The following is a 20,594-nucleotide window of genomic DNA, read 5'->3' on the forward strand; positions in this document are numbered from 1 at the left end:
GAGGAATCTGGAGCGCCCCTAGGTGAAGGAAAGCACAGCGACATCCCTAAGGTTATGTTGCGCTGAGCTGGTTGTACAATGTTGCACAAAAATGGGAGTCGTTTCCGGCTGGTTGTCATCCGGATACAGCACAGCCTCTGGGTCGTCCAATTTGCGTTTCCTAGGTCTCAATGGCGTTTGAACTTCTTCGTGAAGTTTCTGTTCGATAAGCCAAGTGGCTCGTGATTGTTCGATCACGGTGCGGAAGAAATTGGATCCAGTGGATTGAATTTTGGATGTGGCCGGCAACACAGAAACGGAAAGTGGCCGCGGGAATTTCGAAACGCCAGACGATGTCGACGAAGTGGGTGGCCGAGAATTAGCGATGGCAGCCAATTTGCACGTGATGGGCGGCAGGGCACCAATCAGTGTCTGCATCAACATTTCACGACGGTTGAAGCGTTCCCTGGAAATGGTATCACGAGCCGGCCACATCTGATTCAAACGCTGACTGTAGGCAATGGCATCCGGATATTTACAGCGTTGAATATAGAAGAGGAGCAGAGCTTCTTGCAGGTCGATGTTTCTACTTTGCTTCAAGAAATTGGTCACGTGATCTTCCTCCTCCTCAGACAGCGGCAAAGTTAACAGGACGCTGATTTTGCGCATTTCCTGACATCCGTTCAGAAAATGCTGCATCAATTCGACGCTGTTACGCTGATTTCGATTGCGTCTGATATAACTCAGGGCGTCACTGATTAAACCATTGGCGATCAGGATCGTCAGGTGGAGCTGGATATCTTCCAGCTCGGGACAGACAGGACGGCGCAACGTTGCGTACTTGAGCGCGTGCCTATGTTTGTCCTGGTAGAGGAACGCACGAAGAATTGCCCTCTGCTGTGCATTGGTAATGTCCATTGTGTGGACCAATGGATCAAGTAGCATACCAAGAGCGTCGTCGAAATTTTGATGATCCAAATGCCAGAACGCCTGCGTCACTTTGATCATGCTCGGCTTAAGTGAGTAGGTGGACGGAAAAGTCACCAGGTGTTGCAAAATGTTTCCGTAATGAGCGTGACGACCATAGATCCACGTCAAATCCATAAAGACGTATTGAACTAGACGGTGTTTCGTAACGTCGTCCACGTCCGGCCTTAAATATGCTGATAGCAAAGCATACAGCGACGGAGGAGGATAAGTCTGAATATCACGTGGATTTGTTGTGCCTTTTTCTTCCGCCCACAACTCGACGACGGATGCAGGGACCAGTTGTTCAATCAAAAGGACTTCGGCTGCTTTGACAGACGAGCTGAGGCTCTCAATCTCAGATTTCCTATTCCGGTAGAATTGCTCCAGTTGACGGCGAGGATAGGGAAGTGAACTGCAACCTTCCTCGTCATCGACACTACCTGCGTCAATTTCAGGCAACAGCCCGCCATGAAGGAACCACAGGACCGTCTCCAAATGCAAACTGAGCAGGTAAATGGCACGTGATTTGTCCCGAAGCTTGTCGTTGATTCCGGAATTCAAGGATCGAATTCGTTTGTCCATGACGTCATAGAGGACGGACAAGTTGTTGAATTGATGCGTCACGTGATACAGTTGACAATGCATCTGACGCTCCATTTCTTGGCTCGAGTGATCGAAAAGGGTGTTGCAAAGATTTTCTCGCAGTGATTTCAAGTTGACTACTTGCTGCCACGCCCATTTCTCTACAAAATTTAAATTTGCTCCTTCATCCTTGATACAAGAAATCAGGAAAGACCTCGAGTTGTTCTCTAGTCCAACATTTAATAATGCTTCTGCCATTTGGGCCGTGTGAGGTGCAACCATCTCGGTGTGCGTGAGCCCGGCTTTCATGGCCTGTTACGGAAAAACCAATCCTAATAAATAAAAACTGCCAGACCAAGAAATTAAAAGACAACAATTTCACCTGAACGTAAAATCGGTGTGGATGATTGAGAACTTGAGATCCAGCTTGAGACAGTTTTTGAAGAAGAAGCGACTGCATGCCCAAGAACACAACACTTTCCGCCTCTTGGGGACACACGACCATTGCGCGGAAACTTAGAGCCGAAGGATAATAAAAGGCTTCCGTCGGTGTGGTTGATGAGCGATGGAAGACGGAAAGCGTGGCCGGTTGAATCCACACCTGTTGTACTGATCGAGTGCGCCCAACGGATTGGCTCTGGTATAATCCCATAAAGGGACACACTCTGGACGTGTCGTCAAAAATCCATCGCGGAGGCATATGGGCCTGGTACCATTGGTTCAGGTCAAACATAACCAGGTAAATTCCGTTCTTCCAGCTCATGGCGAAGTAACATAGGCCATAGCAACCTGTCGCTCTCGTGTTGCCATGGTTATTAGATGAGGCTAGGCTTTGGCATCTTAGCAATTCGACATCCTCTCCATTCGATTTGTCGCCCACCTAAGATGAAAAGGAAATTGTATTTTACTTTTGACGTAATCACAAATTATTTTCAACCCACGATCAAGGGTCCGAAGTTAAGATCCAATCTAAGCGTTATGTACTGCAGATCTTCGTATAAAATACCGCCATCTGGGATGCCCTCTTTGCGGACGTACGTCAACGAGTAAAGCAAGGCGTAAGGAGCAGCATGAGAATCCCACGATTTCTGCGCTACCACAGTCAGGTAACAAAAATGTCGTGGATCATCTTCTGGCTCCAAAAACACAAAATCTAGAACTCGATCGAGCTGCTCGCCATTGCAGCCTAAAGTTGAATCTTTAAGCTAATTATTATACAGCAGATTTTTAGGTCAAGTACCTGTAGCGAAACCGCTAAAATCAAATTCCAATGACTTGAGGCTGAACATTTGGAAAGCTCCTTGAGTATTATAGCCAACACATAGGGTTTGATTCTGTGGTATGTATTTAACCACTGTTGCACTGACTTCTTCTTGTCGAACACTCAGCACTGCGTTGGATTCATGCATGGACTCCAAGACAAATCGACCAGCCCTGAAACAATAAAAAGAACTTCATTTCACAAACAATAAAGACTTGAAGGAAAGTATGTTCATTTACCTGTACATAGAGTCATTCAGAGGTATGACCAAAACCACTGGAGGTTTGAAAAATACTCGTTTTTGTAAAATGTCGTCTGTAGTGACATAGTGTACAATATTCAATTCAAGAAGGTGAGTTCCTGCGCTAAATTTGAAATGCTGGTCAATGGCCAGTAGCATTACATGGCCCTCTTCTGTGCCCAATGCAAAAAGAAAGCAGTCAGACTTCAAAAATTGCCTGTAACTTGCATTTGGAATTTCCATGCTACAAACACAAGTCACCTATCATAGAAGATTGAAAAGAAGTGTTTTGATTTATCAATTTGAATCACATTAAAGTAACCATACCTTGTGAGACACACTCCAAGAATTTAAAATCATAGAAGTGACATAATTATAAAGAGCCACTGCACCAGAGCCTGTATCAGAACTCAAGCCCACTAGCGCAAGGGTTTCATTTGGGATGGGAGCTACACAAGTAATCACAAATTCCTGCCCTTGCTGGCAAGAGAAATGTCGGCTTTGCACTCCACAGTGGGTTGTTGACACAACATCGAGCCTATCCCCAGAAGCAAACCATGCCACGTTGGACTCTGGGAAAAAAACAAAAACCAAACCCTGAAAGTTGTACTTCCATGTTATGTTTAGGGGCATGAGAAAACCTTACCGGTAATAGATCCATGGATAATGTTTTGACGCTCTTGATCGACCGCGTCCACTAGTGAAGACGTGTATTTTACAGCCGACTTCACATTGACGGGCTCAATCCATTCCATGATCGCAAATTAATTTTCTAAAAGTCTTGATTTCATTCAAAGTAGTTCCGATAACAAATAATAGGTAACCAATGAGGGAATTCGTGATTCAAAATGCCGACAATTACATTGGGTATGACGGCAGATCAGACGTTTTTTTCCCACGTTTTGATCTTCTGTATACCGATTTTCCACAAGGCGCCAATGGCAATTGACGAACATAGTGCTGAAATATTGAAAAGAGAAGTTGCTCTAGTGCTAAAAATTAAGTTATTTGATAAATTTTTTAATCAATTTAAGTTCCTGAATTGTGGTTTTTCATAAATCCTGTTTTTAAACCGAATTTATAAAATGTTTTAAAAATATTATATATTGGACAGTTTTTTTTCAATTTTATCTGAGAAGTGTGTGAGAAGTCTGAGAACTGAAAAGTGAGAACTGAGACCCCCCCCCCGGCTTACTACCGAAAGGTACTAGCGCGACAGACATAAAATGATTTTTCTTTTTTTTTTTTTTCAGTTTCCTACCCATATCAGTATTTTCCGCTAATAAGCCCCTTTATAATTTTTTTTTACAAACTTTACTTTGAAATCCATCCAAAAACGAAAAAATTGAGTCTTATCTATCAATTATCATGGTGCACTAAGAGCGCGTAACTTGTTAGAAGCAGACGAAAACATGGTACTGTACAATTCAAAACCCAGAAAAGATAAAGATGGTTCCTAATTCTTAACTGTGCAGTTAATTAATGATGGATACATCTCAATTTAGTTTCCAAATTGGTCATGTCGCGAGGGAAAATGAAACAACTTTGAATGCTGATTTATCGAATGTAATTTCTTCCAACAATGTTACCTCATTCGAAAATATATCGTTTTTTCTTGCCACTCGTAAATATCCAAATGGCTTGAATCTTAACCAAAAACGCACTCTAAGAAAGGCTGCCACCAACTTCTCGCTTGTCGGTAAATTTCCCGCTACAATGAAAATCTTGATCTGAACTTTTAAGTATATCATCATTGTTTTAGACAACAAGCTGTACTACATTGGGAAAAATAAAACTGATAAAAGACTTGTAATCTTGGACGAAGAAGGGAAAAAGCAGGTCTTTGAAGATTGCCATGGAAGCTCTATTGAAGGGGGGCATGGGGGCCAAAAGAAAACACTGGAGAAAATAGAGAGTCTGTTCTTTTGGCGTGGAATGGTGAAGGATGTCATTCATTGGGTAAATCAACAAAAAAATTGTATTCTTTATTTAAACTTACTGTAGAGTTATTGTGGTGCAGGTTACAGCATGTGAAATTTGTCGCCATAAGGAGAAGAGATGTAATCAATTGTATAAAAAAGCCAAAACAGTAGATTTTGTCAATGACACAAGCCAGTCTTCAGATACATGTCAAGATGACATAACAACTGGTGAAAATCCAACCAATGGTATTTATGAAACAGCCAAATATAGCATGGAACAGATTGAGCTATGCCTCCAAAAGATTCAGCACTATGAGTTGGAAGTTGTGAACATGTCAAAGACAGCAGAAGTTGAAATTGATGATACGCTCGATTTCCTTCTTGCTAAAATTATGAAACTCATTAGCCGGAAAAAACGCGAAATGAAAATTCAAGTATTCACAAACATTAACATTCCAAAGAAGCATGGTTTGTGGCATTGCAAAATAATATTAATATCTCTTATGCCATATTAGGTTGAAGAACAGAAAATTAGGTCATTAAATTTACTGAAAACATTTCGTAAGCAATTTGAAGGAAGATTGAAGACCATAAGAAAGTTGATTTTGGATGTAGAAAAAGCCACGAAAGATAATCAGCCGTGGTCCTCGCCAAAAAATAAACCAGCTGTAAGGTACTTTGGTAAAGCATTCGTCAAGCATCCAACACTTGAAAATTAAGAACTTAATATACCAATAGCTTACCGGAAATGCTAAAAAGAGAAGAACTTGGTGGAATATGGAGCGTGTTTAACACCGACGAAGCTCACGAAGAAATCGGGAAAATTATAAAAAAATGTGGCAATATATGCGAGCAGCCTCCGTACATAATATCGAACATATTGCAATTACCCGCTTCACTTCGCATCCAAATTAGCCATGCCGCGTGTGAGAATCAGCCGGTGAGAACTTTTCTTAATGTACACATATCGTACCGCAAAAACTAAATAGAAAATTTCAGTTATTTAGAGATGCTTACGAAATGGGAAACTTTACGCCAACAAGGAGTCTAAGGCTTTATCACTGTATCCACAATCCTGCTGCTCCCATAGGCGATGAGTCTATTTTCCATGAAAACCAAATTCAGATACTGAAAGGTTTCAGTAAAGAAAATTACGTTTACCTCAACTGTCTTGAACCGCATCAGGTACCCCTTTGAAAATTGCTTTAATAAAACAATTTAAAAATGATCTTATCAAATTAGGTTTATGCCATTTACATCAGTTATAGGGAGGAAGGCTCCTCCGGTTGGTCTCCGTGGAGCTTCCCTTTTCTAGCCAGTACTTCAATCCCAGGATATTGTTGGGAAACAATAAACAGTGCCTGGAAGATCTCTTCTGATCTAAGAGAAGCTTCTAAAATTGTTAACTCGCTAACTCCTTTGTTCTCGTCTAGTGCCCAATATTTTCCGGGATGCCGCATCAGCGTGACTGTAACTTTCCTTTTGCCTTAAATTCAAAAGTTTAAAATGGAATTTACTGAATGATCTCAAAATTTAGTTGGAGAAGATCCCCGACATCGTACACGCCGAGGATGGATTCGCCCTGATTGATCAGGGGGTACAAGGAGGCACGCTCAATCAAGAGGGAACGTTCTTTGTGAATGTAGAAGGTAATTGATAACATTCTACAGCATCAATTTTGTTTCTCTGACATGCCTTTTTCGTCTTTTAATAAGGGAAACTGTTTATCAATGGTAAATTGTGTGATGCTATCGACCCTCTTTCGCTTGCTAATACCACTTTAACCTTCGACTGCCATCCAAATATTGAGACCATTGCCGATGGTCTCAGGATGCAATTAACGGTCCACTGTCGCAACGAATCTCACCAAGTTTACTGGAGTGTTCGGAACCACATTACTAACGTCTACTTTGGCGTACGTTTCCATCAGCCAGGTGCACGGGTGAAGATTGGATGACTGGAACTTTTTTCGTCTAATAACGTGTTGAATTGCGTTAACTAAATGGAAAAAAGTATCAGTCGTTTCACTGTTCATTTTATCAAAAAACAATAAATTTGTCATAATCGTAGTATTAAAAAATGGATATCATTTGCGATCGCATCCTTCATCCTGAGCAGCCACGGCAACCACAATGAACGCACTCGACAATTTTGCCCTAAAACGAACGATCAATTAGCTAATAATTTTATGAAAGCTAAACAAAGCTATTATGCTACCTCTTCCATTTTGGCTTTGGGCACACGGCAGATGCAGTTGGTACCAAAATTTGTGTCTCTTGTTTGAATGCACCTGAGGCAGCATAGGTTCTCATAGCCTTGCTTCTTCCATTTTGCAATGAGACTCGAGTCCGCGATATGCTCTTTCAAGCAATAATCGTATAACTCTATGAAATGATTCGTTACATTACGACCACTTTCAATAACGAAAAGATTCGATACGCAAATCGGTATTTACCTCGCGAAATAGCTTTTCGTTTGTAAAAGAGATCGAAGATATAGCGAGAACGCTGGTGATGGATTTTAAAAATGGGCCACAATGCTTCAACTTTCCTTTTTCCTTCATGGGGATCCGTTTCAGCTTTAAAGAAAGAGAAAATGGTTTTTTAATCTCATGAAAATACAACAGCTGAACCATGTAATAGTAGAATATACCCTTTTTCTATAACAAGTTAACTAATTTTATATTGCAAAATATTCACGATTAAATAGAAGTGTCAAATTAGCAACAAAAAAGTGGCTGTTTTACCTTCTCGCATTTTTGCTTCCAATTCTTCTAGTGTAGGTTCAATCAACTCCCAGCCTTCTGGAGGTGGCTTCTTACTTCTTTTGACTTTTGGCATTGCAGTGAACTAGATTAAAAGTAAAAAAAAAAAATTAAAAATCTAAAAATTTTTTTGTTCTATCATTTCATCAGTTGTATGCTCCCAGCACTGTAGCAAGCCCTGACAGGTTACAGCAAAAAGATATGGTACGACCATGATATAACATATATTCGAAAGGTAACGTAATGGAGAAAATCATACTTTTCGATTACTGATACGTTTTGAAGTTCTCTTTAGTCTATTATTGGCTGGGAGAAATGATTGCGGAGATGAACAAGCAGACTGCTCTTGTTCGAAACGAAAACGCTTTCTGTCGTCAAAAGGCACACAGGTGCCAGGCGCCACTAATACAATGGAACACAAAATTTATCAAATAACATATAATTATTGAAATTCCTTTTATAATAAAATTTTTTAAATTTTTTAATAATAAAATTTTATTGATTTATCGTCAAACGTGAAACATTATGTCGAAGCAGTGTTGCTCGGTCATCACATGATTGGCCCTAGATGACAGCCCCGTGACTAGTCCAAAACTTGACAAGCCGACGGTCGCTGAAGACATTCGCTTGAAAATGATTCCTTTAACTGGAATCATCTCTTTGGTTGTATTTACTCTATTTTCCGGTGTTTTATGCTTCGAAAACAATGTACCCGTTTATATGTGGAATATCGACACGTAAGTCTTAAGCGTACTAAAAAATATTGATTAGAACCATCGGGGTTGATCTCATCGTGTCGTATCACTTGCTTAAGTAGTTTGATATTCACCATTTCGCGTTCTTTGTCGATTTAGAGATGCCGTTGTCAATCCGTTACATTCGTTGAATGCAGAAGAACTTGTGGGAAAGGTGTCCCTGTCTTTGGAACAGAAGCTTGTTGCCTTGTTCATGCAAGATGAGGTAACAAGAACTCTGTAGAGTTATGGCTATTCACTAAATAAATCTTTTATCACAGCTGAGTGTAGATGATTTCAAGTCCAATGACCTTGCTGCCCTGAAATCACTGGCTGAAATGGAAAATGATGGAACATTCTATGCACCTTCAGTCACCAAGACCATTAAGTTGCCTGAAGTTTTGGAAGCTGCTGGATACAGTGTAGTATATATCAAGTCCCACCAAGACTTGCCTACATCTCCAGTTGTTGGTAAAACTGTGTTGGTTATTGACCTGCCAGCCACTCAACTTGGTGATTTGCGCAAGGAGAATTTGCAGCTCAACAGTAATTTCATCTTCCATTCTATGGGGAGCTTTATTTTCAAATGTTTTTCTGTCCATTCCAAGGTAATGCCATCACCGAAATGTACGAAATCCTGAAATCCCAACAGTCAGATGTTGTTGGAATTTTCACCGCCAAAAAGAATTCTCAGGTATTTTGTTTGGTGATTAAATGTAGACTAAATTTACCTGATGATTCCGTTCTGTTTAAAGCTTCAGCTGGACGAATCTAGGAGGCGCATCGCCCGAAGTGCAGCAGCAAAGAGCGCACCGCGAGAGGAGACATTCGTTGATAAATTCTACAACATTACCCAGGATAGCGGCAAATTGTTTCTGTTTTTCGAAAAGGCTCCCATCTTAAAAATCAAAGACGAGAACAAGACAGAGTAAATCATAAACGCATCTCATTACTTATTCATCTCGTAAAACATAAAATATTTTCTTACAGGTGGGCCAATTTCACCCTGAACGTTGATCCTGACATAACGGGAACAGTTGTCAATGAAACCAGCAAGACTGGCGTACTTGTTTTGACTTACAAAGCATTGGTTCCGGCTGGTCCTAAAAATGACACTGGATTTCTGACTAAAGCCACAATCAGGTACTGTTTTTACCGCCCACTCGGTAATAGAAAGAAACTTGAGGTTGTTTGCTCAATGAATTGTTTTGTTTTAGTTTCCGATTGTCTACCAAACGAGGCTACTGGTACATAAATCAGACTTCCATCGACTTTGATGTCAAAATCAATGACGCCACATTCGTCGAGAACGATTTGGTGTTGGTAACAACGGATGTCTCTACCCCATTGGGTCGCTCGTGGCACTGCACGCCCAAGTCACGTTTGGCAAGTTACGGATATTATTTCAATGGCACTATCGTTAAGTACACCAACAAGGTCATCTTGGAGACGGACGGCTTCCAATTACAGCCATTCAAAGTATCCAAAAGAAAAGTTTGGCGATGGGTAAAAAAAAGGAAATTCATCTTTTATTTAATCAACTAATAATTATCTGACTTTGTTTGTGTCCCTTCTAGTTATGATTGCGTTGGCTTTTTCACCGAAGGTATTTGGGCCGCCATCATCTTGGGTCTGATTATTCGCCATGATGCTTGCCTGGGCCATTTCGATGCTGGCTGACGTAAGAACTCCTGATCGTTACGATGATCCTAAAGGAAAAACTATTACCATCACAGCCACCGACTAGAAACAATTGGTTACTATTTCTTCCCTTTACTTTTCCCAACACCTTCCCTATCGATTGAAGACGTTTAGGATGCATTTCCTAAGTGCTTTCAATCAGCCAATTCTTTCTCTCCCCCTTTTCTTCATTAATCTTTAAAACAACAACAGCAAAAAAAAAAAAATTGGCTACAAAACAAGAGAGCCTGTATAGAATGTCTATTAGAAATAATACTTATAACTAAAATAATTAATACCAAGTGAATTTGGTCTGGTGAGAAACAAAAACAGTAAAAAAACATGAAGCATGGTTTATTTGATTTATTTTCGTGACACGTCTGTTAGTTGTTTTTGGCTACGCTTTTCCTTGTCTTTTACGTGTACATTTGCATAATTTGCATTCCATCAATAAATGTTTAGTGTGTTTATACCGTATTTACTCATTTGTACCAAAACATTTAGTTCATATTGATTCGTGAATTCCAAAAAATTATCGGTTAGGACACACCAGGTGGCATTAATACGTTTGAAATAATTCGAGATAAAACGATGAGACGACTGGAGTTAACAAGGCACTTGCTTCCTTTGCCTACAGCAGAGACGTTCGGGTTTTCTGAGTTTAGTGTCGATCCAATCGCTACCGCAATACGCGAAGTAGAAACCCATCTAGAAACAATGGACGTCATAAATTTAGTGATACGTCGTATAAGAGTTGACTTTAAACATGTTAAAAGCACCAACGACGAATCTGATGAGTAAAATAAATTAAAACTCACTTCGAGGCCGGGCGCTTTAATATCTCGGGGAATGGGTCCGCACAAATCGTCGCCGATGGTGTGGCCGGATTGCTTGCGGATGCGACTAGGGTTCTCAAAGTTCCACTCCTTCAGTCCCTTTCTCATCTATTGCGCGGAGTTTATAGAACCAATTAATCAACGAGAATAATGAAAGGCAAAAAGAAAGAGGGGGAATTCGCATTGATGACGGTGCGTAATTCTAATGAACCAAACTTTCTAAAAAAAAAAAACCCGACATTTAACAGCTGCGTGTGTGGTTTTCTACACGACAGCTCGTTTCGCGTTTGTTCTAAACATATATCATGAGCGCATATTCAAAAATTAGGCAACAAAAAAACAAAAAGTGGTTTTTCTGTATGTGTGCGAGGGAAAACTCGGTTAATCGCCGATGGTCAGAAATGAATTTCAGAAAGAAAAAGGAAAACTAACCACTTCGTAACAAGTGCCGTTATAAGTATCCACTCGAGGTGCATGGCAATCGGCAGGGAATTTCTTGGGCAGGATGAAGATTTTGGCACGAGGAGGAGTACCCGGATTACCAGCGAAAAAGATGCCACATCTCCAAGTGTCACTACAAAATGTAACCAGATTGTTTTTTCAATTTAATGAAACTAAGAATAAATTGAAAGAGAATGAAACTTACGCCGAATCTGAATTACTGGTGACGACGAAAGGCAAGACGATCAGTAACAGCGGGACGATGATTTTGACAGCCATAGTCATCCGAATTTGAGCACACAAATGAATTTGAAGCGAGCGTAGTAGAATAAAGAAAGAAAGAAAGAAAGTAAGTTGTTTTGGCTTCGCCAACTAGAACCAAACTTGCACTTAACAAATATCTGTTTCTTTTTTGTTTCGGGTTCCTTCTCGTTTTCTCTTTTGCTCAAGTCTGAATGATTTCCAATGACAGCAACTGTCTGAAATATATATAGCCACGCGGAGAAAGGAGAGCTGTTTGTGTGTTGTTGCAAGTTTTTTTTTTTTTTTTTAAGAAGATGGGGAGGAGTTTCCCAATGGGGGCGGTTCGCTGCGGGGCGCCATGTAAGCCAAAGTGTAGTGAGGGGGCATTTCTTTCTTTTTTCTTCAAAAGCAAATGGGGGTGGTCCCCTCCTCCGTTGTTTCTTATCGCCATCAACTTATCTAGTGAAAGTTGCAAAACTCCTTTGCAAGTTTTTGTTGTTTTCTTTGCTTCTTTTTTAAAATGTGGGGGTTTTTTTGTGTGTCTTGTACGAAAACTTGAAAAACTCTTTTCACCGAGTCTGTTTCCAGTTTTCTGCCTGTTTCATTTGCTTGTTTTTTCGTTTCATTTCCCTTGAAGATTTTCAAGTTCCGTCCTCTCCATTCCCTCAAACCCCCCCTCCCCAGAGGAGGTGACGAGCAATTCTGTTTTCTCCTAATTTCAGATTTCACAAAAACGTCGAATGACATTAAAATGTGAAGGCCATTCGATTTGCCAAAAACACTTCCAAGGTCCTCCCCTACATTTTTCTCTCAACTGAATAAAGAAAACAAAGAGATTATAAATTAAAATAACATTTTTTGACGAAAATAGAACTTTAATTTCAAGCAGACTTAACTTTTTATCAAAGGATAATATTGTCCATATGAAGACACGCAAATCGTTGTTTTTTCAAGGGCAAGAGAAACCTATTTTTTGTGTGCGTTGCCACTAATAAAAAATAAAATGAATCGTTGTAGCTACATTTCAAGTCTCGGTCCATTCCATTGGTGAAACGAAAAATCGACATTGAACAAAAGCAAGTTTCTCCGTCCGGAAGGCGGATGTTCATGTCCATCAGCTCACACAAGAAAACGAGCCGAACCATCAAGATGAGCTCGTGCGTGATGTGTTTTGACCTACTTTCTCCAGCCGACTTTACATAACATAAAAGAAAAAGGAAGGCGGTAGAGGTTGAAAAAAAAAAAAAGTGGTAGAAGCAGCAGACACAAGCCGACGAACAGTAACACATTTTCGTCGACAAATGCTCACTCACGAAAAAGAAAGAAAGAAAAAATATATTTATATAAATATATTTTCTTATTTCCGCGAAGAGAAAGAACAAGACGGGTGGGAAAGGGAGAATAGAAAGTGTGTTGTGACGGAAGGGGCGGCGTTTCAACCAACATCGTCATCATTCAATTGGCAGACGAGTTGGTGTAACGTTTTGACTGTTCGTCGGATGTCTGCCATCGGCGGACCATCCTTTTATAGGGAAAACATACGAATCAATCAATCTGCAAAATGTGCAACTATCGAAAAAGGGAAAATGTTTGTTTTATTTATACCTGAAAGCTGATGCGTTTCTCTCCGTTCGATCGTCTCGGTACTTGTACCAAACTATGCAATGATACACACGATTAGCCAATACAAATAAATCAATGGATTAAAAAGAAAAAAAAGGGAAAACTCACTTGACTAGACGTTGAATGTTTTCTCGTAATTTTATCTCGATGGTTTTGACGTAACTAATTTTAGCGATGACGTCTTCGCTCAGCTCAGCCGACTGATTGGACGTTGATTCCACAACCGGTTTTAATTTCATTTCGGCTATTTGCTGCTCCTGTTTTCTGATCCGTTCTTGCAACACGGAGATTTGTAATCGATGACGATTCGTATCCGTTTGTTCTTCAGACAACTCTCTCAGCTGATGTTCCAATCCTTCGAAGCGGATACGCCATTGAGTATTTTCCTCTACCAGACGATGAATGCGTTCGTTATCATTCGCTTTGAATTTCAATTTATCTTCGAGGACGCGTTTTTCATTCACTAAACGGTTGACTGTTTTACGAAGGCCGTCATTTTGCCGCTCATCTTCTTGGATACGATCCTGCAGATCTTTTACTTTCAATTTTAAATGGTCAATGACAGTCTGCAGTTTCTTGCGCTCCTTCCATTGATCCATTGCTAAATTTCTGACCATCAAATTCTGTGGATCTTCTGCTGTCGGTCTCTCAGCCGTGTGGAACATGGTCAGCTGTCCTTCCAGTTCTTTGATGCGTTTCAGCAGACGACAGACTCCCTCATCCGGCAAGCATTGAGCGGCCGCTTTTTCGCCCGACATTCGGGTTACCCGGGTTCGCAGTGACACCATCTGTCGACTCAGATTGCCTTTTTCCGTCTGCAATTTCTCAACCAAAGATGATTGATCTTTCAACTGATTCCGTAACAAATCCAATTGCTTCCGCTGGGCTTCAGACGTCCTCCGTAGTTGACTGTGTTGCAATTCCAAATCGGCTAAACTTGCGGTACTATTATTAGACCCTGTTTCTCTTTTAGAGGGATTAGTTTCAATCAGGGCTGGACTGGGTAACCGGATCGTGATGGGCGTCGGAACTGGAGTGCTGGTTAACTAATGGCGGAGGATTCACGGCGCACTCGAGACGGCTGTGCATGTCTTCCGCCAGCTGTTTCAGGAAATCCATTTGCTTTTCTTTCTTGTCCAATTCCGTCTTGAGTTTTGCCACCAACACTTGAAGCAAAGTACTCCGTCTGCAGACATTTAGTTTAGTCCATGATTTAGTAATTTACAACTTTTCAATCGTACTGTTTGTCGAAACGTTCTTCGTTCAGCTGACGCGTTAAATCGGACACTTTTTCACGTTGCTCTTTCAATTCTAATTGACTCGCCTCCCATTGCGATTTCAACTGGTCGACCACTAATTTATGGTCAATCATTAAACTGTGCATGAAATAATAGATACTGTTATGAATTTGTATCTGTTTTAAAAGTTAAGTATCACACCTTTCTTTTAACGATTGTTTCTCCTTGCTGAGAATTTCGGCCGCTTGCTTCCATTGAGCGGCCTGTTTGCGAACAGTTTCCAGCTGACCCGATATGTCAGAAATCTGAGAATGCAGCTGATGACTGGAATCTGCTTCCGTCTCCAAGTGGCGCACCACAGCTCGGCTGGAAGCTGCAGAAGCAGCGACTTCCCTTTGCGTCTGTTCAACCCTGTTTCAATTGCATTCGATTTCATTATGATTCAAATAATATTTGATTCAGCAATACCTGTGTAACGCTCGTTGTTGTTCCAGAATAGTGTCCTGGAGGTTCAAAATCTCTTGACTGTGATCTTCAATCATTTTGAGCTGTTCCAGACGCATTTCGTCGAGAAATTCTTGAGAACGTCTCAACGTCTGTTCCTTGTGATCCAACCGGATCTTTAAGGTCACTATTTCTTTTTCCATCCTCTGTAATTCAAAATATTTTGGTTTCAAGACCTTGAACAAAAGCAACTCGTTTAAAAATTTTACAATTTTGATTTCATCCATTGGTTCGCTGTTTGTCGATTCGCGAATTGAGGCATCGTTTGCGGATTGCATTTCAACTATTAATTTGTTTTTGGACAGTAAATCCTGTTCTAGTTCTTCGATTTTGGTCCCGTTTTGAGCAATTTGATTCATCCAATCAATTTCACGATGTTGCCAATTGATGACGGATGCCTTATGCTTCTCCGTCACGTTAGTTAACTCATGTTTGACCTTGTCCAACTCTAATTCAAGATCACAGAGTTTCTGCTGATATCGCTCCAATTGGCCGGTCAATTCGCACGGAGTTTCAGCCACAGCCTGTTGTAGTACAACAGTCTCTTGCGCTTGTTTGGGCGATGGAGGCCGATGAACTTCCACAATCGGCTGAGGAACATCCTCGACAAAGTGGGGATCGCATCCAGAGTCGACTACTTTCACCGAAACTTGAATATCTTTATCGGATTTCAATATTTTTTCAGCACTGCTAGGGCGACTTGAATGCGTCGGTGATGACCGAACTGGCGGTGGATGTTCGACGGTAATAAAAGTAGCAGATTTCATTTCACGAACTCTTTCTCTCAACAATTTGTTCTCGCCGTAGAGTCGGCTATTTTCATTCATAATGTCGGCATAGGCGTCGTAATGGCCGAATAGCTTTTCGCTGTTCAGTACCGTCACTAGTCGTTCCAGTATGGGCGATTCAATTTTAACATCACTGCTACCTAAATCGTACATACAATTAGCAAACAAATGTCATTATATTTCTTCGTCTTATTTACCATCTTGTTGACGAACCGAATGTAAAATCTCGATTAATCCTTTCCTTAACACAATCACTTCTGAACAAGCCTTTTGATAGTCGAGTAGAAGCTTATCGTTGGGTTGGGAAACTGGAGTCGAAAGAACATCAGGTGGCTGACGCTCACCTCCTCGCAGTAGGGCACGTTTAAAACTTCGGTTCTATTCGATTCAATTTAATGTATGAAAATTACGTATGACGATAATGCCATGGTTACCTCTAATCCTAATTGCATGTTTTCTTCTTTCAATTGCTGAATTTCTTGCTGATATGCATCTCGTTGTTGATTTAGCGTCATCCTCTTTAGAGGAAGATCAAACACTTTCGGGTCTACATTGTACTTTTCCCTGCGCAAAACGTTAATCAGATAATCTATTTTTAAAAGAAATTATTACTAGCTGGTCATGCAGAAACTACCTGAGATCCGACTGTTTTCCAAAGCGACGTTCTTCCACTCGTTCCTTCTAACGTATTGAGCTGTTCGATAAGGCGTTCGATGTGGTCGTCACGGATTTTCAATTGTTCGCGGGTTTCTTTCAATTCTTTTGTGGCTTCAGCTAGTCCATACGTCCCTGATTCGTAACGATGAACGATTCTGATGAGCTCAGCCACCTAACAGACGTAAATACTATTTGAGGCATTTTTAGATTAATATTATAGTTTTATTACTTGTTCTTCCCGTTCTAATAGAAGTCGGTCGTTCTCCTTCAGCGTAGTTTTCAGGGTTTCTAATTCTTTGAGTTTCCTTTTCACCCCGCTCGTAATGGCTTTCGCACCGTCGCTTAGATGCAGGCCCTGAAATCGCTCCATCAGACGGGCACTTTCTTCTATCTCTTTCGAGGCCGTGGCCAATTCAGACCTTAGTCGTTCGATTTCCTTTTCTCTATTTGATAGGCCCTGTACGAAGAAAGAAAGCGATTATACGATGGTTCACTAAATGCAAAGCTATATTTATTACTGAAGATCTATAAATTTCAAGCTTGGCTTGAAGCGTTTCGATCGTTTTCTGTTTACTATCGATAATTTCCTGCAAGATAAGAATGCATTTAGTACATTTCAGTCATGGATTAGAAATATACAAATTACTTTGCATTTATTGATGGTGACATCTACAGCTTCAGTTAACTTGTCCAAATTCTCTTCAGTTTTGTCCTTTTGCCATTGACATTCTCCGAGTTGGATTCGAGTTTTATCATTTTCTATCTCAAGTTGACTCGTGCGTTCTGCATCGTTCAACATATTCCAGTTTAATTAGGAAAGGGAAAACTTTAGTTCTCTTAAATACCTTTGAACGTTGCCTCGAGAGTTTCATAGTTGCGCGTGGCTATCTGAAGCTGCTGAGTGCATTCGTTAAACTGTTGAGTTAGTTCCTGAATTTGACTGTTACATTGCTGGTTTTCCTGTTCCATTTTTCTGCAATCCCCCAAAAGTTGTTCTATGTGATCGTTTTTTTCACGAACAACTTTTTCGAATTCAGCCAATCGAACTTCTAATTTTCGACGTTCCCATGGTGGGTTATCCGAGTCTGAATTGTTAGACTGTTGTGGTTCACCTTGTTTCTTTAATTTGTCATCCTGTAGTTGCTTCGTCTCTCTTTTCAGTTGCTTCACCATTTGCCTCAGCTGAAAAAAGTTGAAATGTAAAAAGTCAATATGGATCAATATACGTGATTGTTTTATTACATGCCACTTTGTCATGTTGCTACTTTCCCTCCCACGCACAACTTATTCAATAGCTGTGAATAATAAAGTGGCACCCTCTCCACCTTGTTGTGGTAGCCTTGTTGTTAGGGTTACTAAAAAGCTACTAGTTGGAGCAATAAAATGGTTCAACAACATACCTTTCTCGAAGCCAGTTTTTCTTCATTGAGTTCTTTGGCTTGGTCTCGTATAATCTTCTGCAATCTGTCGATTTCTTCATCTTCGGATTCGCCATTGCTATCCAACGAGGTATTGGTGTTTCGTTTGCTTTGACTGCTTCCTTTGTCATTTTCCCCGCTACTCTTCCCCTTCGATTTGCTTCCACGTGTTCTTGCATCTTCGTCACTGATTTCCGATGACACACTTGAATCCGTTTTCCTAAGCGAGCGATTGTCCGTCATTATTGAGCAACGATTGGCTACCAACTGATTCAACCCGTGCACCTTCTACTCTCTGCATTTCAAAAGTTATACCATATTTGATTGAGTGAAAAATGTGTTTGTATTTTCGTGTAAGCTACTGTAGCTATGGTAACGCGACGCAGACTACCGCCTTGATGTAAACAGCTGATTCTATCATTATTGACTTTTTTGCCGTGCCCGCTCCGGCCGGTGGCGAGCTGTCATATTCAATTTTAAAACTGAGCGAACAAAATGCATTGCTGGTCTTATTTATTACTTTGTTTCGTGAGAATTGTTCTGACGTTGCTTCCACAGACGGGCTATATCCATCCCGATGAATATTTTCAATCGACCGAAATTCTTGCTGGTGAGTTTACAGTTTTTTACGATTACTATTTTCTCCAAATATTACCTTGGACCCAACTCCGTCTATTAGGTCGAATCTTTAAATTAGAAACCTACACGCCATGGGAATTCAATACCAGCTTACCCATCAGAAGCATGTTTCTACCAGTTTTAACAATCGGAGGGCCATATTCGTTGATGAAGCTAGCCAAAGACTGGTGGAACTTTGATGTTTTGCAGCCATATCTGTTATTAACCATTCCCAGGATCATGATGACTGCCCTGTCTTTTTTATCAGATATGTTCATCTACAAAATATGTCTCAACAACAACACAAGACCCTGGTCCACTCTCAAGATTCTGGGCAAGCTCCCATGTAACTCTGGTGTTTCTTTCAAGAACATTCTCCAACTCCATCGAGCTGGTGTTGTTCTCGGCACTCCTCTACTTTGTCTCTTCCTCTATGAAACTGACTGATCGTTACATCAGAAGAGAAATTGAGCTGGAAGATCAATATAAAAAAGCTGCCAATGCTGTGGAAAGAGTCAACATTGTCAAAATGCAGAAGAAGATTCCTCTGCACAAGTACAACCACAGCTTCTGGATAGGTGCTCTCTTTGCCTTAGGGGTATTCAATAGACCCACCTTCATGTTGTATGCTCTGGTTCCCATGTTCTTTTGGATGCAAAGGGGAATGTTTTTGAAGAAAGTGGGCTTGACCGACTTCCATGATCGGATGTCGAGTTTAGTACCCACCTTCATCGTAATGGCCATGGTGATAGTCGTCTCCGACACTCTGTTTTATCGAGGGTGGTCACAGATGACAGTTGGTCAAGTGGTAATGACTCCTTTGAATTTCATAGCTTACAATATGGATCAAAGCAACTTGGCAAGACACGGCCTTCATCCCTGGTACCTCCATTCAGCTGTTAACGTCCCCATGTTATTCAATGTTCTGGGCTTGGGAGGTCTGTACCTGGTATCTCGTGCTCTTGTGGTCGTGGTCATTTCACCCTGGACTTCCAAACCGAACCTGTTTGATTTTAACGGATTACTCATGTTTTCATTTGCAGTACCATTAATGGCATTGTCACTAACACCCCATCAAGAACCCCGATTTCTCTTACCTCTTTTAGTTCCTCTAGTTTTACTGCTTGGTCCGTTTTTGTTGAGGCGACACGGTTTTTCTGCCAAAGCCATGCGTTCTTTCTGGTATGCCGGTAACGTTGTCTGCGTCCTGTTCTTCGGATTCTTCCATCAAGGCGGCATTTACGAGACACAGCATTGGCTCCACAGACACATCCATCATGAACGAGCCAGGGGAACTCATACCCATTTGCTCTACTTCCACACTTACATGCCTCCAATGTCTCTGTTGGCTTTGCCACATCGAACTTCAATCGTCAACCACATCAACGGTACTCGATATCAACGAGGACGGACGGTGTTTTTCGAAGATCTTGGCAGTTCACTGCAGTTGGAAGAGCTTCGCCAACGATGCGCTCGGTTGGTGGAAGAGGCGCAGTCTAAATATCAAAGCACAAAACTCATGACGGAGATTTTCGTCGTCTTCCCAGCTACGATATCCTTCCAAATGGATCGTCTGTTGATGCCGCTGCCAACGCTACGATGGAAGCATGTCCACAAGAGCTACCCGCATCTTTCTATGGAAGATCCGCCCGATTTTGGTGACTTGTGCTCAAAGAATTTAACTGTTTCACTGACGGATATTCAGTGCAATTCCATCATACCTTGGCTGACCAAGAAATGCAATCAAATGGCTCTAGCTGTCTACCAGTTGCAGTTCCTTCACCGATGACCCTAGAGAATTGTAAGAATTGGTTAAACATTCACAATAATTTAATTACTCACTAAAAATAAAGCCCCCAAAAAGGATCTCATTTGATATTCTGAGTTTGTCTTGATTCAATACTTGGTTATTCTCGGAGAAATAATCGCTGCAATGGTAACACTGGGCGTAAAATAGTAAGTTAAGCATTAAACAAAAAAATCGCCAGTCATTTAGTGATGATCATGATCCGCAATTTAATTTCGGTTCCACCTTTCACAAAACTGATCTCACCTTTTAACTTCTTCAAGGGAAAGGTTTAAACAACTTACTCTTT

The 20,594-nt window shown here is 40.9% G+C and overlaps 7 protein-coding genes across 7 annotated transcripts; 3 read left to right on the plus strand and 4 right to left on the minus strand.

Annotated features, from left to right (window-relative positions):
- Positions 1 to 4: 4 nt before the first annotated feature.
- On the minus strand, positions 5 to 4,041 carry LOC116931696 (protein ELYS). The gene is made up of 8 exons (XM_032939314.2): positions 3,895 to 4,041; positions 3,679 to 3,834; positions 3,360 to 3,604; positions 3,031 to 3,293; positions 2,771 to 2,964; positions 2,472 to 2,716; positions 1,913 to 2,410; positions 5 to 1,842 (listed from the first exon to the last, which is right to left on the minus strand). Exons 2-8 carry the CDS (start codon positions 3,785 to 3,787, stop codon positions 19 to 21), a joined length of 3,378 nt encoding a protein of 1,125 aa, XP_032795205.2. The 5' UTR covers positions 3,788 to 3,834; positions 3,895 to 4,041; the 3' UTR covers positions 5 to 18.
- Positions 4,042 to 4,431: 390 nt separating this feature from the next.
- Positions 4,432 to 7,023, plus strand: LOC116931701. The gene is made up of 9 exons (XM_032939319.2): positions 4,432 to 4,731; positions 4,795 to 4,991; positions 5,053 to 5,388; positions 5,470 to 5,627; positions 5,693 to 5,894; positions 5,954 to 6,139; positions 6,197 to 6,424; positions 6,492 to 6,603; positions 6,670 to 7,023. The coding sequence occupies exons 1-9, from the start codon at positions 4,515 to 4,517 to the stop codon at positions 6,909 to 6,911; spliced, it is 1,878 nt and encodes a 625-aa protein (XP_032795210.2). The 5' UTR covers positions 4,432 to 4,514; the 3' UTR covers positions 6,912 to 7,023.
- LOC116931706 (protein BUD31 homolog) lies at positions 6,973 to 8,132 on the minus strand. The gene is made up of 5 exons (XM_032939326.2): positions 7,978 to 8,132; positions 7,701 to 7,803; positions 7,410 to 7,532; positions 7,172 to 7,338; positions 6,973 to 7,110 (listed from the first exon to the last, which is right to left on the minus strand). Exons 2-5 carry the CDS (start codon positions 7,792 to 7,794, stop codon positions 7,060 to 7,062), a joined length of 435 nt encoding a protein of 144 aa, XP_032795217.1. The 5' UTR covers positions 7,795 to 7,803; positions 7,978 to 8,132; the 3' UTR covers positions 6,973 to 7,059.
- Positions 8,133 to 8,280: 148 nt separating this feature from the next.
- Positions 8,281 to 10,602, plus strand: LOC116931704 (V-type proton ATPase subunit S1). Its single transcript, XM_032939324.2, is given in 10 exon segments — positions 8,281 to 8,455; positions 8,573 to 8,678; positions 8,734 to 8,998; positions 9,061 to 9,146; positions 9,208 to 9,380; positions 9,443 to 9,595; positions 9,670 to 9,937; positions 9,939 to 9,958; positions 10,030 to 10,093; positions 10,095 to 10,602. Coding segments are annotated over 10 exon segments (1,344 nt in total). The 5' UTR covers positions 8,281 to 8,351; the 3' UTR covers positions 10,200 to 10,602.
- Positions 10,481 to 11,937, minus strand: LOC116931705. Its single transcript, XM_032939325.2, has 4 exons — positions 11,615 to 11,937; positions 11,401 to 11,542; positions 10,951 to 11,076; positions 10,481 to 10,840 (listed from the first exon to the last, which is right to left on the minus strand). The coding sequence occupies exons 1-4, from the start codon at positions 11,692 to 11,694 to the stop codon at positions 10,739 to 10,741; spliced, it is 450 nt and encodes a 149-aa protein (XP_032795216.2). The 5' UTR covers positions 11,695 to 11,937; the 3' UTR covers positions 10,481 to 10,738.
- Positions 11,938 to 12,986: 1,049 nt separating this feature from the next.
- LOC116931697 (centrosomal protein of 290 kDa) lies at positions 12,987 to 18,123 on the minus strand. The gene is given in 17 exon segments (XM_032939316.2): positions 12,987 to 13,174; positions 13,258 to 13,309; positions 13,384 to 14,318; positions 14,320 to 14,461; positions 14,517 to 14,651; positions 14,715 to 14,924; positions 14,982 to 15,163; positions 15,227 to 15,945; positions 16,003 to 16,183; positions 16,240 to 16,369; positions 16,440 to 16,483; positions 16,485 to 16,634; positions 16,692 to 16,919; positions 16,981 to 17,054; positions 17,057 to 17,245; positions 17,308 to 17,644; positions 17,863 to 18,123. Coding segments are annotated over 17 exon segments (4,056 nt in total). The 3' UTR covers positions 12,987 to 13,087.
- A 225-nt stretch (positions 18,124 to 18,348) lies between these two features.
- LOC116931702 (GPI mannosyltransferase 4) lies at positions 18,349 to 20,374 on the plus strand. Its single transcript, XM_032939320.2, is given in 3 exon segments — positions 18,349 to 18,490; positions 18,560 to 18,828; positions 18,830 to 20,374. Coding segments are annotated over 3 exon segments (1,842 nt in total). The 5' UTR covers positions 18,349 to 18,375; the 3' UTR covers positions 20,288 to 20,374.
- Positions 20,375 to 20,594: the final 220 nt, after the last annotated feature.

Source organism: Daphnia magna, linkage group LG10 (assembly GCF_020631705.1).
Source record: "Daphnia magna isolate NIES linkage group LG10, ASM2063170v1.1, whole genome shotgun sequence".
Taxonomy (NCBI): Eukaryota; Metazoa; Arthropoda; class Branchiopoda; order Diplostraca; family Daphniidae; genus Daphnia; species Daphnia magna.

What these genes read in the sequence shown, in the direction of transcription:
- LOC116931696 (XM_032939314.2), bottom strand. Translation starts at nt 3,787, where the DNA reads ATGGAATGGATTGAGCCCGTCAATGTGAAGTCGGCTGTAAAATACACG. An exon ending in TTAACTTCGGACCCTTGATC is followed by an intron (nt 2,411 to 2,471) that starts GTGGGTTGAAAA and finishes TTTTCATCTTAG; the next exon opens with GTGGGCGACAAATCGAATGG. An exon ending in CACACCGATTTTACGTTCAG is followed by an intron (nt 1,843 to 1,912) that starts GTGAAATTGTTG and finishes TTTCCGTAACAG; the next exon opens with GCCATGAAAGCCGGGCTCAC.
- LOC116931701 (XM_032939319.2), top strand. Translation starts at nt 4,515, where the DNA reads ATGATGGATACATCTCAATTTAGTTTCCAAATTGGTCATGTCGCGAGG. An exon ending in AACGCGAAATGAAAATTCAA is followed by an intron (nt 5,389 to 5,469) that starts GTATTCACAAAC and finishes ATGCCATATTAG; the next exon opens with GTTGAAGAACAGAAAATTAG. An exon ending in ACTGTCTTGAACCGCATCAG is followed by an intron (nt 6,140 to 6,196) that starts GTACCCCTTTGA and finishes TTATCAAATTAG; the next exon opens with GTTTATGCCATTTACATCAG.
- LOC116931706 (XM_032939326.2), bottom strand. Translation starts at nt 7,794, where the DNA reads ATGCCAAAAGTCAAAAGAAGTAAGAAGCCACCTCCAGAAGGCTGGGAG. An exon ending in GGAAGCAAAAATGCGAGAAG is followed by an intron (nt 7,533 to 7,700) that starts GTAAAACAGCCA and finishes CTTTCTTTAAAG; the next exon opens with CTGAAACGGATCCCCATGAA. An exon ending in CCAAAGCCAAAATGGAAGAG is followed by an intron (nt 7,111 to 7,171) that starts GTAGCATAATAG and finishes CGTTCGTTTTAG; the next exon opens with GGCAAAATTGTCGAGTGCGT.
- LOC116931705 (XM_032939325.2), bottom strand. Translation starts at nt 11,694, where the DNA reads ATGACTATGGCTGTCAAAATCATCGTCCCGCTGTTACTGATCGTCTTG. An exon ending in ACCAGTAATTCAGATTCGGC is followed by an intron (nt 11,543 to 11,614) that starts GTAAGTTTCATT and finishes TACATTTTGTAG; the next exon opens with TGACACTTGGAGATGTGGCA. An exon ending in TTAAAGCGCCCGGCCTCGAA is followed by an intron (nt 10,841 to 10,950) that starts GTGAGTTTTAAT and finishes CATTGTTTCTAG; the next exon opens with ATGGGTTTCTACTTCGCGTA.